The sequence below is a fragment of the Phocoena phocoena genome, chromosome 4, assembly GCF_963924675.1.
Source record: "Phocoena phocoena chromosome 4, mPhoPho1.1, whole genome shotgun sequence".
Lineage (NCBI taxonomy): Eukaryota > Metazoa > Chordata > Mammalia > Artiodactyla > Phocoenidae > Phocoena > Phocoena phocoena.
The window spans coordinates 142,319,715-142,335,102 of record NC_089222.1 but is presented as its reverse complement, the minus strand read 5'-3'; the positions used below and the strand labels follow the sequence as shown (position 1 = coordinate 142,335,102).

At 46.4% G+C, this 15,388-nt stretch overlaps 1 protein-coding gene across 2 annotated transcripts in view; it reads right to left on the bottom strand.

Moving 5' to 3' along the window:
• BACE2 (beta-secretase 2) overlaps nucleotides 1–15,388 on the bottom strand; it is an 86,424-nt gene that overhangs the window by 26,113 nt on the left and 44,923 nt on the right. For both annotated transcript variants that reach the window (XM_065876187.1, XM_065876188.1), the window contains exons 3-6: nucleotides 9,572–9,788; nucleotides 6,187–6,315; nucleotides 4,675–4,809; nucleotides 2,588–2,689 (exon numbers count right to left, since the gene is read on the bottom strand). In XM_065876187.1, coding sequence (XP_065732259.1) covers nucleotides 2,588–2,689; nucleotides 4,675–4,809; nucleotides 6,187–6,315; nucleotides 9,572–9,788 — 583 coding nt within the window. The remainder of the gene's footprint in view (nucleotides 1–2,587; nucleotides 2,690–4,674; nucleotides 4,810–6,186; nucleotides 6,316–9,571; nucleotides 9,789–15,388) is intronic.

The following is a 15,388-nucleotide window of genomic DNA, read 5'->3' as shown; positions in this document are numbered from 1 at the left end:
CAGGTTGAAATATGTATCACAGGGAAGGACCCCTCGCTAAATGAGCTGAGAAGGGGTGGGGCAGTCACTTTGCTGGATTCCAGGAAGAGTGGGGCGTGGCTAGGGTTGCCTGAGAGGGCACAGAACTCCAGTTTCCAGCTGAACAATGAGGCTCAGAGGGGCCATGTAACTTGCCTAAGAGGCACAGCTCGGGACTGGATGGGGGACCGTCTACCTCCAAAGAGGTGCCTGCAAGTCCGGAAAGCCTCCCTGGGGGACAAGCCTTGTGTCCCGGGGGAGAGTTTGGACATTCAGATCATAGGGTTGAAAGTCAGAAGTCGATTTACAGCAGGTGTCTTCCTACTTCTGGGTCTTACAGAGGGAGAAGCACCGTGCCTGAGCTGACAAGGGGGCCACAGCTGGGCAGGAAGGAAGCCCAGGTCCCCGCCAGACACAGAACTCCCCACCAGGCTCATTGAAAACTACAGACCTACACAGAGCACAGGGAACTATATTCAATATCGTGCAATAACCTATAACGGAAAAGAATCTGAAAAAGAATACCTATGTATGTATAACTGGATCACTTTGCTGTACGTCTGAAAGTAACACAACATTGCAAATTAACTATACTTCAATAATTAAAAAGAACTACGGACCTACAAACCATTCATTTCTAAAATGCCATCTGAAGAATCTAGGCCCAGAGACAGAGCCCGGCATCTGTATGGTGTTTAACTCTTCAAAGCCGGTCCTCTCCTTAACTAAGAAAGAAAACTCGAGCCAAGAGAGCTGGCTGAGATGAACCCGGCAGAGAGAGAGAACGCGCACGTCTCTGGTCCACGCACCATGAGACAGACACAGCTCCCACCCTCGCTGAGCTTTCCCTGCTCCAGACAAACATCCTCCCCAGGCCTCTCCCTCCTGATGGAGCCACTGAAATCAGAGGATAATTTTAGACGAGGCAGACAAATTTTGTACTCTCATTCCTTCTCGTGCTTTAATTACAGTCAGGTACTGCTGGACACGTGCTGTGCTGACCTCAGGGGTGCTAGCGCCCCTCTGCCACAGTCCTGCTGGTCCCCGCCGAAGTCACGGACTCTGCAGAGACCCAGGCTGGCCACGGGCTTGTTGGAGTCACACGCTGATGCAGAACGTCCTTGGGACGGCTGTCAAACACTCCTAGCTCAGAATAGCAAATCTGAAGGTGCTCGTGTTGATTTCACTGAGGCCAGTTTTACTCTGAAGAAGGCAGCATATCGCTCTGCATTTCCAGCACAGTCTGGTTTTCAGCCAGTTTTCTAAATTTAAGGCACTAAGAATGTGACCTGCCAGTTTCTTCTGATTCAGCAGATATTAGACACGCAGTGGATAAAAGAGGCAGTCTGCCGCTCCCTTGACCTTTCAGCTCACAAAGGACCTCGGCGTTGTTTCTTCCTGCTTTTTCCCCTCTGCATTCTTCTGACGTGCCTGCTGCCCTTCCGACAGCACATTCAGACTTTTCAAGTTTGGGTCCAGGACAAGCAAAAACCCTGCTCTTCCTTCCCCTGTCCTGCTGTCACCTGTAACAGAGCAACTGCTGTGCATCTCCTATCAATCATTCTTTGGATTTGGCCAGCCCGGTGGTGTTGTGGGACTGTCAGCCCCAACTGGGGTCAGTGCCAATAGAAAGACTTTGCGCAGGAAACGCTCATTTTTGGTCACTTTGCCAGGGTGGCCCTGCGTGAACAGATGCTCATGAAGACACCCACGAAGTCGAGAGAAACGTTTATCTTGTGTCGAGACAAACAGTAGTAGCACTGTGGTTTGGACATGAAATAGAAGCTCTTCTTGCCCGAGCACGTGGTGCCAGGCTTTTACGCCCGACCCTCCTCACAGCCCCACGACAAGAACACGGAGACTCTCAAGGGGCACAAGAGCCCTCTCCGGGCACTCAGCTAATAAGTGGCAGAAGCTAGAGATGAAATTCAATTCCATCTGCCCTTTAAGGCTGCGGTCCTCCCACTTAATGCCCTGTGGTCTATCCTGTTGCCTTGAACTAACTGGAAAGTTGGGGTCACACTGGGAATACTGTTAACCAGGCCCTCAAAAGGCATGTTGTCCTTGACCATGATTTTAATTGTATTTCAAAGCACGGTCATAAAAGAATTATTACATTGGTGGATTACCCTTTGTCTTCTGTGAATCTCATTCTTTTACAGAAGTAGGAATTACAATCCCAGCATAGCTTGGATGAAGGCCAAAAAAGGAGTACAATTTTTGGTTTGTTTTAAAGGCTACAAACATATTCCTGGTTTACTACTTACTTTACTATAGTATATTACCAACTGGTTCTTTTCCCCCTTAGATTAAAAAAGTACTATGCTAACTGCAATGTTATTTGAAATACTAAAAAGCACTACCCCTTCAGATCCAAGTCCTCTGAGGTTAAAGTGAAGGAATTATTTGCTGGTTAATATCAAAGAATAAGACTGTGAACTTAATAAGTAATCATTCAAATAAAACCACCTCAAAATCCTCAGACGGAGACTCTTAGACTACGTGGCGGTATTCCCCAGCATGCGGTCATGACCTGGTGTGACCTCTGAGATTCATCCCGAGTACTCACCAGAGACGTGCGGGCCACTGCCTCCACCACGGCGTCAAACACCTTCTGGGGCAAGCGCAGCAGTGTGGTGCCACTGTCCACGATGGCCTTGTCCGCGTTATACTAGAACGGGGAGAGGGGGTGGGGAGAAGGCTCATGAGCGACAGGGCACCCGCATCAGTGCACGGCTCCAGCCCACCGTCACCGTGGATCTGTGATACACACATTCGGCAGTCACGGTACCTCCTTGGGGGCTACAATTCATTTCATCTTCTCAGAACTTGGGAACTGAGAACTTCCTTGCCCAATGTTCTCATTATAGATAAAGAAACCGAGGCCAGGAAAGGGCAGTGACATTGACCGAAATCAACAGCCGAAGGCAGGGATTTTCTCTTACTCAGCAGTGGCCAGATTCCGTCAGGGATCCCCCAAAGAGGGAAGACCCATTTGTCTTTAGAGGTTGAAATGATACATTAAATGTCATTTATACAGATCATGAAAACTCAACTCTCTATTACCCTGCTAGTGGAGAAGGAGGGGGAAGGACAGTTTTTCAGTAGACACCCCATATTTGCATTTAGAATGGAACCAAAGCCACCTTCAGCGAGAGAATCTCACACACACAGAGGCATTCCCAGCCCTGACCCCGCCTCTGTCACTCTTTATGTGGCCGAGTGGGAAGAATGCAGGTCAGTGGGCCAAGACCAGAGTAGTCACCCAACCTCTAGGGACATAACTGTATGAGCAAGGCTGCCCAGGAATGGAATGAGTCATGGGCAACTTAATCCTCCTGCTTCTATGGCAAATCCATGAGTCGTATGACCAAATACACCAAGCAGGTCAAAAGGAAATAAGGATTTGTTTAGGTAGCAGGTGGGAGGAGTGAAGAATTTTGAGAAATTGAAATACAGCAACTGACTCATATTTTTTCAAATGTAAAACGAATTTCAGTTTAGAAACAAAGTTAATTGAAATATAATCTAGTTTGTTCACGCTCGTATGTGTAAGAAAAGCTCACACACTGAAATGCTGAGCGGTGGGACGTCCTGGGTTTTGTTGTTTGCTCTATGTGGCAAGCTTGGCTGATTGTGGGGGGCAGAAAAGAACCAGGAATATGAGAATCAAACCTCCAAATAAATGCTTACACTCTCCAACACACACTCACACACAAACACATACACACACGCGCACACACACACACGCGGAGTCTGTGCTTTATTTTAGGCCCTCCCACCTGATTCTATCATTGGACTTTTCAATGGCAAGTAAATGCCTCTTGACAATAAACAGATTTGTGGACTTAGGACTGAAACACCACCCCAATGGAATGGACCATCCCTTTATCAAGCTTTGACTTGTTTTTTCAGAGGCATCTGTGTATATGAGAACTTATGGTACAATGTGATGGTTAAACTGAAAGGCAGTGATGACAGGTAAGAGTACAAGGAATGCTGCTGAAATGCTGGTGGTTTTTGTAAACCATTCTGAAAATATTGTAGAGGACCGGGTCTCCCTTAGATCCTCATAATCACGTCATTATGTGCCACAAACAAGCCAAACTGCAGCGAGAGGGTGTGAACGAGGTTAACGAGAGATGTGGTTTCCCAGCTCTGCACATGTGCCTCCTTTGAGCACCATCAAAAGCCATACACATCTTTAGAGCACATGTTTCTTCAAGTGAGAACTGTATACTGGGGGGGGGGAGGGGGGTTAGCTGTGAATGGAGGATAAAGCTGATTTACTTTTGGTTTCATTTTGCTTATCTTTTAGTCCCACTTTACACTGATAAAACCCTGCTCACTTCTCGTTGTCCTGAACCGAGATCAGGGACCATCAGGCCAAGATGATATGGTTCTGGACAGTTCTCTTCACTCACCATTTCAGGCTAATTCCTCTCTATTAAGAGAAGCAGTTGAAAGGAAGCAATGTTTTTTTGGGGGGGATCATTGGTATAAAATCATCTACAAAAAGGCCCTGTAACTTTTAACGTCATGAACTTTTGATTTATCTCGCAATGTAATGTACCCTCTGAGTTCACATTCAGGTCCCAGCTGTAATATTTAAGTGATCCAGGCACACACAGACAGGTAGACACAGAGCGGAAGTACCTCTCTGCAGTCCAGGTTAAGGCTCTGACCTCCGATTTCCAATTTCAGAATTTCTATCTGGTAATACCACTCCTCCTTAATAGGGGTATACCAGATGTCTCCTTTGTACAAGGTTGGTTCAATTCCACCCAGGACCTGGGATGGAAGATATTTACAGGTATAAGAGAAAAAAATATACAGGCATGTAACAAGTTACACAGAGAAGCATGTTGTTATAAGGCAAAACTTCACTAGAATTAGTACTTTCAAGTTATTGGGATGTTATAAATAAATACATACACCTGAAAATTAAACAGGGAACATTCTGGGGCCATGTATCCAAAGATCAAAGACTTTTGTACCCTAGTCTAATCAGGATGCTTTGATGGTTTCCCTTATCTAAAGTTAGTACATACAGTTCCAGCTCCATGATACTGAGATCCCCACCCCTCTGGCCCCCGACCCTGGCCACTGGCAAAGAAATGCAATTCAATTGTAAACCATACAGACTGACAAAAATTTAGTTCCTCAGAAGACAGAGGATGACTTCCTGCCCCGCACATTTGCATGGAAAGCAGAACAAAAGAGCTTCCCTAACCAAAACTTCATTTTGCACATCTGTATAGCATCATCCCACAAAACGAGGCTACCCGCTCCCCTGAAAAGGTGATAAAAAAGGTGCTGAGAGCAGGTGTATTGTTAGCAATCAAAGTAGATGAGCCTGCTTCTCATAGATGGAAAGCAAAGGGGTCAACATCACCCACCCTGAGGGGGCCCCTTCATGTACATTCTCCCCATCACCTCCTACTTTAGACCTCTGGGTGCAGGGCCCATCAAAGGGACACTTGGGTTATGGCATATGTTCACAGTGTTGGTTCTGCTTCACTATGTGTGTGCTGTGTACGTGCATGTGTGTGTATGCGTGTGTATATAAGTGTGTGTACGTAAGTATGTATGTGTGTATAGCTGTGTATATGTGTGCATGTGTGTATATGTGTGGGTCTGTGTGTGTGTGTGTGTGTGTGTTCAGAGCGAGAGAAAGGATGTACAGTTTTCCCCATCTCCCCACCAAATTTATGAAATCAGTCCTCTCCCTTTGATTCCCCTCCCCAGAGCAAGGCCCACCTGCCACCCCACCCCACTGGTCCTCATGTGCCCCTGCCACACCCAACCAAAACAGTTACCTTTCAAAGGAACATTTTTTTTAAAAAGCTTTAAAGGAATCTGACTAACTCAACAGTGCAAGACAACTATATCCCAATTGGAAAAAAAAAAAAAAGTATGGGAATAAAAAAAATAAAGGAATTTGGGGAAGCAATGAGAATCATCTTATGAGATGGCAGGATGATTAGGAAAGATAAAAATAATAGCTAGTTCTATCCATTTTTAAGGGCTCTCAAACAAGGATTATTAATATTTGACAGTACCTATGTATGCCTACAAGTCTAATATTTCTATCAGGGTCTTAATAAAGCAGAGAGAGCAGCCCCACTGATCTCTGATGTTTCCCCTTTAAAATGAAAAGATACCCACAAGACTACCTCCGTTGGTACCAGATCCAGCGACTGGCAATCCAGCCCCACACATCTGCATGGAGAAAACATTGGGGATCTTTGCTTGTGCCACGAGGGAATCAAAGAATGTCTCCAGAGAACTTGATGGCTGCAGGAGGGTTGGGAAAGAGCATAGCTGCTTCAGGACTCGCAGTGTAGACAAGGAGTGACCCCACGCAGGCACCAGGCATGGTATACGACATGGCATTTCTTTATATTTAATATTTTCAAGGCCAAGGAATAAACGAGCTTATGATTAAGTACACTGATTCAGAAACCTCCAACAGAACTCCCTAAGACTTGGTATTTTTCCTTTTGGGATGGCGGCTCTGTTGGAAAAATAAGATAGTATTTCCGGAAGCTGTTAAGAGGCTGCCCCATTTACCATCCTGACTGCCTTGTGAGGCAGGCGTGAGAAGATGTGGAAGTGGGTTACCCAGGTAGGTGGTGGATTCTAATCTTAGACAGTTCAGAGTAAGGAGAGAACAGTGTCTCCAGGAGCTGCCTTTACAGCTTCAGAAAAAGTTTTTATTCACCCGTTTCAGCTGTAGTCGCCCATCATGCAAATGACAGGTGCCTGCTTCATGAGGACAGGTCACCTCCCAGATCCCGGACCCTGGGAGGCGGCTTAGCTCTGCCGGCTGTCTACTGAACTCTGGCAACCGGGAAAGGAACGATGCTATTCTCCTGCAGTTTAAAAGCTCATTATTCCCCATTGCCATATGTCAATAATGTCCTCTGTGCTTCTGTTACATGCAACCACACCTTCAGAGACCAGCTGTATTTCTCCAGGACTGAAAAGGAGGGATGGTCTGTGAGCAGGTCTTAGCTGGGGGTGGGTCACAGGTGCTTGTGGTCAGGAAGGAAGGTCATAGACCTATGTTTCGATTTTGGCTTTGACAACTGGGAGAGAGATTAGAGTTGGTGACTACGAATGGCTAGTTCTTGATGAAAACAACTGTAGCAGCATAGATGCTCTTGACATCTTCTGAGCATCTACGGTTAATATAAGGAAGGATTATTTATAATCTGTAAGAACTGAAACTCTAATTCTAGAGGGAGTGAGAGGAGTGTTGCCAGACAGACAGAAACCTTTCCATTTCTTTAGTTCATTTGTATTTGGCCTCCTATCTGCTTCTTTCCCAGCCGCTGTGGACTCTCTTGCAGAATTCAGTACAATCTCTGTATGTAACCTTGTCTAAATACTTTGTGTTTGGGTCAAGGAATGAGACAAAGCCCCCTTTTGAAACGGGCTGGGTCTGGTGATGACCCAGTCAGCGTCCACCTTCTTGAGAGGCGATGAGATAAAACACTGCCCGGAATTGAATCCTGGCTCCACCGCCCACCTGCTAACCGTGTGACTTGTCCCTTTGTTTCCTTATCTGTAAAATGGGGATCATAGTCGCATCCCAGAGCTCTTCTGGGGCTTAAATGGGTCAGTTCACACAGAGTGCTTGGAATAGTGCCTGGTACACGGGATAGGATCTATTATTATTCTGTCAGGTCATTCTTCAGTAGGACTTGGGATCCTTTAAGGTTTAAAAGCACACAGCTGCCCAGGACCAGCCCAAGAGAACCTGATTCAGCAGGGATGCTGCTGGATGCAGGCAACTGTAGTGTGAGAGACCCCACAGGTGGTTCTGACCACATCCTTGATGAGAAGCACCTGGCGTCGGCCGGGGGCCACCACACACTGTGACCCCACTGGGTGCTCGGGGAACCTATTTCAGAAACACCTTTGGGCCGCCAACCCAGACCGCCCTGCCAGTCCTGTCTCTAGCCGTGCTCCACTTCCTACAAATCCTGTTACTGTCTCCCCAAACCTAGGGAAGTGAAGACAATTGTTGGCAATCTTGGAATTTCATAGATGAAAAGATAAAAAGTCATGTGGGGAGTCTGGATACCCAAAAGAACCCCAAAGCAGTCTATTCTCAAGGAAGTTTGACATATTATTAATTCCAGATAATTTAGCTTTATGCTACCATCCTCTAAATAACCAGCATCAAATCGATCATACATCTTTTATTTTCAGAGTCACAAGAAGATGAAACATTTTGCCTGAGGTCACATCGTCTGTGAACAGTATTTAGGAATGTAAGTTGCTACAAGTTTGGGAACTCATATTAAGCTTTTCCTACAGTGCTGAGCAAAAAAAAACGGCTCCAGAAGCCATCGGGGCTCTGTAGAGGGGGCTCTGTGCTCTGACAGCCCTAGGCAAGGGGTAAACCTCTCTGACCCTCAGTCCACACATCTCTAAAATGGGGATAGCAGGGGCCTACAAAGTCTGCCTCGTGGGGAGGTCTCAGACACCTTGCAATGGTCTCAGCCTAGGGCTTCACGGGCTATTTTTTGTCCTTGAGAAGCCACAGTGTTGGGAAACGGCCCCTCCCTACTGGACCATCTCCACGCCCTCACATCGCTGCCCTGCATCGCTCGCTCGTAAACTTGTGCTGGAACAAATGTCCTTATGGAGAGAAAACAGGCCTTTCTGCACCCATGATCCTTTGTTCCACACTTAGCTCTGGCTCGAAGCCTAACTCTGAACAAGGAGAGGCCGCGCCGGGGTGCCCGTTTACAGGCCAGGAGGGGCAACCTCTCCTCAAGTGTATGCTAACCTGCCCTGGTCTCCCGGAGCCCCGGGGACGCACAGGTGTCAGATCCGCCTGCCCCTGGCATCCCTTCCGGGTGGACATTTCCCAGCCCACCTCACCCATCCTGCTCATGAACACACGTCCTCTGGGTGGGATCAAGGACAGATAACTGGAGAACATTCAATCCTGGCTTTCCCTGTTTTGTGAAGGTTCTGACGCTGAAGAGAGCAAGGGTCCCACCATCTCTCCTCACTGCATCGCTAATTCCAGTGGCTGGCGATCCCCAGGGCGTGCTTGCAGGCTGTCTGTGCTCCCACTACAGAGTGAGGGGAAGGCAGTACGATGCTCTCTCTGCCTGGTGGGACACCTCTTCCTGCCGAGGTTCCAGTGTCACGTCTTTATGTGAATGTATGAATTTAATAAATGTGCTTACTCTTAATCCTGCCCAAATAAAAACCCCTAAACAAACACCATAATCAAACTGATTCAGCTTCTGTTAACACCTGTCAACTATACAAGTAAAATAAACGAAAGGCAAATGAAAAAAGTGATGCTATGAGTGTACCTTGTAGGAAGGTTCAAAGAATGTCACCATTCATCTTAGATTTTAAAAATGCTTAGAGGTAACCTCAATTGTACGAACACTGATCTTTCAACCATGTGATTCTCACTGACTGTCTTGGACGGCTGGACCCAACTGTTGGCCCCTCCAATGTCTGGCTTCAGAATCTTGTCCCATCACTTGATTTCCTTAGATCCACCCATGATTCTTACCTTGGCCAGGGAAGCATAAGCCAGTCCAAGTATCCCATTCCATTTAATCCCAGGCAAAAAGAAATTCTCTGACTCAAAGATGGTGGCAATGTTGACCAGAAAAGAACTGTTGAAGCCTTTTGGGATGGTGACAACGTCCTCCCCAACGAAGCCAGTCCAACTCCCTTGCGTGTACTTCACGGTGACATCAAAGCCCTTGGGGCGGTAGGTGCTGGACCTGGAAAAAGAGAAGAGGCAGCGTGTCCTGTATCCCGTCCACCTGTCCCTGTTCTGACCACATGGCGATCATGGCTGCAAAGACAGCGGCCCTACGCCCAGAAGGTCTGCGTAAGCAATTCTTCATAATTAAGACTCCTCACGCTGACAAGATGACGTTTCCCATAAAAAATAATCGCTAACATTTGGGTAATGGCGTCTTCTGCACCACGTGTAAGGGAGCGCTGGGGTCAACGTGTAGCCCCGAATTTAACTCTTCCCTCCGCCCAAGTCCTGCCCCGTAAGCCAGGTGTTGTACTTAAGTGCATTGGCCTGGGACGCCACAACTGGATGTGGGCTGCCTGGTCCTCTGGCTCTGCGGGAACCCTGCACTGCTGCTCTGTGACACAGGGAGGGGCTGGCAGCCCAGAAAGAGGGGCCACCAGCTTGTGGCCTGGGGTTCAGATTCATACAAACAGCCAACGTGATGAATAAAGATCAAGCCACACACCCCCAGTACCAGGGCTGTCCCGCCTCAGGGCCCGCACGACCTCCTGGTGTCACAAGTTCCTTCTCAAGGTCGTCCCTGTGCCCCAAGCTGATTATACTCATATCAAAACATGAAGGAGGATGCTGATGACAAGTCACTGTGACACAAGTCACTGTGACAACCCCACAACCCCTAAGGGTAAAAGTTACTGAAACAGAATAACATGAACAAGACCAGACAATGGGTGGGGTAGATGGAAACCCTGCTCTCGGGATTTCAGAGACAGGCAGTAAACAAATGAACCCCTAGAATTCCAGGCGATGATAGAGTGATGAGTTACCCAGAGAAGAGGGCAGGGTGAGGGGAGGGTGGTCACTGAGGCCTCTCTGAAAGAGGACATTTGGGTAAGACCTGCCTGAAGACAACAAGCCACAGGGCTCTCTGGGGAGGGGCATCCTGGAGAGAGAACAGTAGGTGTCAAGGGCCTGGGGTGTCCAATCCTGTGAGGTCATTCTTATACCTAACTGAGCTTGAAAACTCTGTTGACTATAGGCAGGAACCCAAGGGGCATCTCTGAGCAAATATCTGGGCATTCAAACCAGGCTTCCCCTAGGAAAATGATCAGATTCCTAAGAGAAGTGTCAAATCACCAAACATATCCTTGTAAAGTGTTCCTGTTTGTCTGCAGTTTTCATTTCATTTTGTTTTAATACTAAATCTCTGAACATTAATACATGTTACTAAGTGTTTGCTATAGGATTATATGAATTTGCTGTATGGATTATACGGTCTTTTTGGGAGTCAGGGAGAAAGTTAAGTCAGGGATGATATGACCTTTTTTCGATACATCTCATATAAGCTTTAAAAATGGTAACAGTCTTTAATTCAGTAATTGTACTTCTGAGAATCTGATCCTAAGAAAAACACCCATGACGCAAACAGAGATTCATGAACAAAGACAGTCATTATGTTTTACTTATAACAGCAAACAGTTGGAAACAACCTAAAAGGAAAAGGAAAAGGAAACAACCTAAAAGGAAAAGTAAAAAGGAAATAGTTTAGTAAAGTATGGTACATCCATATGATGGAATATTAAATAGCTCTGAAAAATGCTGTTGAGGAAGACATTTTCAATGACACAGTAAAAAAATAAGGTAAAAGAAACATTTGTATATGTGGCAGAATCTTCTTCAAAAAAATTTAATACACTCCGATATTAGCAGTGCTACCTCTGGGTGGTGGGGTTTTGTAGGGGAAACTCTCATTCTTGTGGTTAGATCCTTCCATATTTTCTGCATATATAACTTTTTATAATCAGGGAAAATAGGTTATTTTTAAAATGTCTGGCAGACACATTTTGGAGAAATTTAATTTATTCTAACTTCATAATGGGATATGAAATATGAAGAATATTTAATTTTAACATTTTCTGACTACTTTAGCTAACTCCACCACGATCTTAAAAAGAGAGCAGCATTAAGTGAACATTTTATGTCCAGACGTCTTAGACAAGGGCAGGCACAGACCGAAAAGTAAGTGTGGATGCACCCCGGGCACATGGAGCTCTAAGGGACCCATCAGAAATTACACATATAAAGCGCGTAGTCAGGTCATTGAAATGCAGGCACTTGAGGGTTGGTGTTTTAGTGCCAAGTTTTAGTGCCAGCATCAATTCAGTGATGATGCCTGGCACACAGCAGGGACTGCACACGTTTAGGATGAAAAGCAATTAAAATACTAAATTGTCAGTCCCTTTTGACAATTTGGGGTCATTCCATAAGTTTAAAACTGCACTACTGCTGGGGGTATAGATCAGTGGTAGAGCCTTTGACTGCAAAACACTACTGCTAATGGAAGAGGCTAACTATTTTGAAAGGCTTAGAGAATGTGATCTAGCACAGGGTTGGCAAACTTTTTCTGTAAAGGGCCAGAAAACAAATCTTTCAGGTTTTGTGGGTCACATGATTTCTGTTACTACTCCACTCTGCTAGTGAAGAAGCAGCCACATACGACAGATAAACAAACGTGTGTCTGTGTTCCAATAAAACTTTATTTACAAAAACAGGCAGCAGGTTGGATGTGGCCTGTCAGCCCTAGTTTGCCAACTCCTGATCTAGAAGATTATTATCTCCCCAAATATTCTATAGTACCATGACTTCCTCTGGAGAAGTTTTTTTTTTAATTTTTACTCTGTCCAGACTACAGAAAACTCATTAGAATCTGCCAATGTTACTGATAAGATGGACCAGGCTGACCATCTAAGTAGCACGTCCTCTGCAGTGTACTGACCAGCTTGCTATTTCCCTCATGGGCGAACATTCTGGATGTTTCGGTGCCATTTACAGAGAGATGAGAGGCAGCTGGAGTTACATTGCCTGCAGCCAAATAGTACTTCAACCACTTAGGAGCCATGTGTGACCCTAAGTCAAGTTAATTAACTTCTCTGTACCTCGGTTTCCTCAACTAAAAAGTCGGGACAAGTACAGTACCATACCTCATGGGGTTAATATTAAGAGAGTTAATACTGTAAACGATTCAGAATAAAACCCTGGAACACAGCAGGTACACAACAAACATAGCTGCTATTATTATAATTATCTAATCACTTGCTACCTTTATTCAATCTATGGACTGCTATTAGAAAATGTAAGATATTTTTTTCTAGAAAATGTTCCTATAGGGATACTCTTTCTGAATATCCAAAACTGTCTCATTCTGAAGTCCAACAACCTCCAGGAAAAGTGGCAAGTCTTGGGTAAGATTTGGTTAAAATGATCCAGGGAGGGGAGGAACCTTCTAGGTTTCTAAAAGATGGAGCTCTTCTGTGTTCTGGACCAGGGCTGTCCAATAGAACGTCTGCAATGACAGAAATATTCTCTATCTATGCTTCCAATATAGTAGCCACAGGTGGCTACAGAGCACCTGAAATGTGACTGTAGATCTTCCTCAACATATGATGGGGTTACATCCTGATAAACCCTTGTAAGTTGAAGTCATCATTAAGTTGAAAATGCATTTGATATACCTAACCTACTGAACACCCTAGCTTAGCCTAGCTTACCTTAGCCATTCTCAGAACACTTACATTAGCCTACAGTTGGGCAAAACCATCCAACACAAAGCCTATTTTATAATAAAATATTGAATATCTCCTGTAAGTTATTGAATATTATACTGAAAGTGAAAAACAGAGTGGTTGTCTGGGTCCAGCATGGTTATCAGTGTGTAGCTGTTTACCTTCATGACTGTGTGGCTGACAGGGAGCTATGGCTGCCGCTGACCAGCATCACAAGAGAGGATCGTCCAGCATATTGCTAGCTTGGGAGAAGATCAAAATTCAGAATTCAAAGTACAGTTTCTACTGAACGTGCATTGCTTTTGCACCATGGTCAAGTTGAAAAATCATAAGTCAAACCATGATACGGGACCGTCTGGACAGTTTGACTAAAGAACGACTCTTTATTTAACATTAATTAATTTAAATTTAAATAGCCACAAGGACCTTCAAGATGGTGAAGGAGTAAGACGTGGAGATCGCCTTCCTCCCCACAGATACATCAGAACTACATCTACATGTGGAACAACTCCTACAGAACACCTACTGAACGTGGGCAGAAGACCTCAGACCTCCCAAAACGCAAGAAATCCCCACATACCTGGGTAGGGCAAAAGAAAAAAGAAAACACAGAGACAGAAGGATAGGGACGGGACCTGCACCAGTGGGAGGGAGCCGTGAAGGAGGAAAGGTTTCCACACACTAGGAGCCCCTTCGCGGGTGGAGACTGCGGGTGGCGGAGCGGGGAAGCTTCGGAGCCGCGGAAGAGAGCACAGCCACACAGGTGCGGAGGGCAAAGCGGAGAGATTCCCGCACAGAGGATCGGGGCCGACCGGCACTCACCAGCCCGAGAGGCTTGTCTGCTCACCCGCTGGGGTGGGCGGAGCTGGGAGCTGAGGCTCGGGCTTCGGTTGGAGCACAGGGAGAGGACTGGGGTTGGCGGTGTGAACACAGCCTGCAGGGGGTTAGTGCACCACGGCTGGCCGGGAGGGAGTCCAGGGAAAAGTCTGGAGCTGCCGAAGAGGCAAGAGACTTTTCCTTGCCTCTTTGTTTCCTGGTGCATGAGGAGAAGGGATTAAGAGCACTGCTTAAAGGAGCTCCAGAGATGGGCGCGAGCCGCGGCTAAAAGCACGGACCCCAGAGACTGGCATGAGACGCTAAGGCCACTGCTGCCACCACCAAGAAGCCTGTGTGCAAGCACAGGTCACTCTCCACACGCCCCTTTCCAGGGAGCCTGTGCAGCCCGCCACGGTCAGGGTCCCGGGATCCAGGGACAACTTCCCCGGGAGAACGCACGGTGCGCCTCAGGCTGGTGAAACGTCACGCCGGCCTCTACCGCCACAGGCCCGCCCCGCATCCGTGTCCCTCCCTCCCCCCGGCCTGAGTGAGCCAGAGCCCCTGAATCAGCGGCTCCTTTAACCCCGTCCTGTCTGAGCGGAAAAACAGACGCCCTCTGGCGACCTATACGCAGAGGCGGGGCCAAATCCAAAGCTGAGCCCCGGGAGCTGTGAGAACAAAGAAGAGAAAGGGAAATATCTCCCAGCAGCCTCAGGAGCAGTGGATTAAAGCTCCACAACCAATGTGATGTACCTGCATCTGTGGAATACATGAATAGACAAGGAATCAGCCCAAATTGAGGAGGTGGACTTTAGGAGCAACTGTAGACTTGGGGTTTGCTTTCTGCATCTAATTTGTTTCTGGTTTTATGTTTATCTTAGTTTATTTTTTAGTGCTTGTTATCATTGGTGGATTCCTTTATTGGTTTGGTTGCTCTCTTTCTTTTCCTTTTTAAATTAATTTTTTATTTTAATATATTATTAAAACATTTTATTTTAGTAACTATTTTATTTTATCTTTTTTTTGTCTTTCTTTTTTTTTCTCCCTTCTCTTCTGAGCCATGTGGCTGACAGGGTCTTGGTGCTCCAGCCGGGTGTCAGGCCTGAGCCTCTGAGGTAGGAGAGCTGAGTTCAGGACATTGGGCCACCAGAGACCTCCCAGCCCCACGTAATATCAATCAGCGAGAGCTCTACCAGAGATCCCCGTCTCAATGCTAAGACCCAACTCCACTCAACGACCA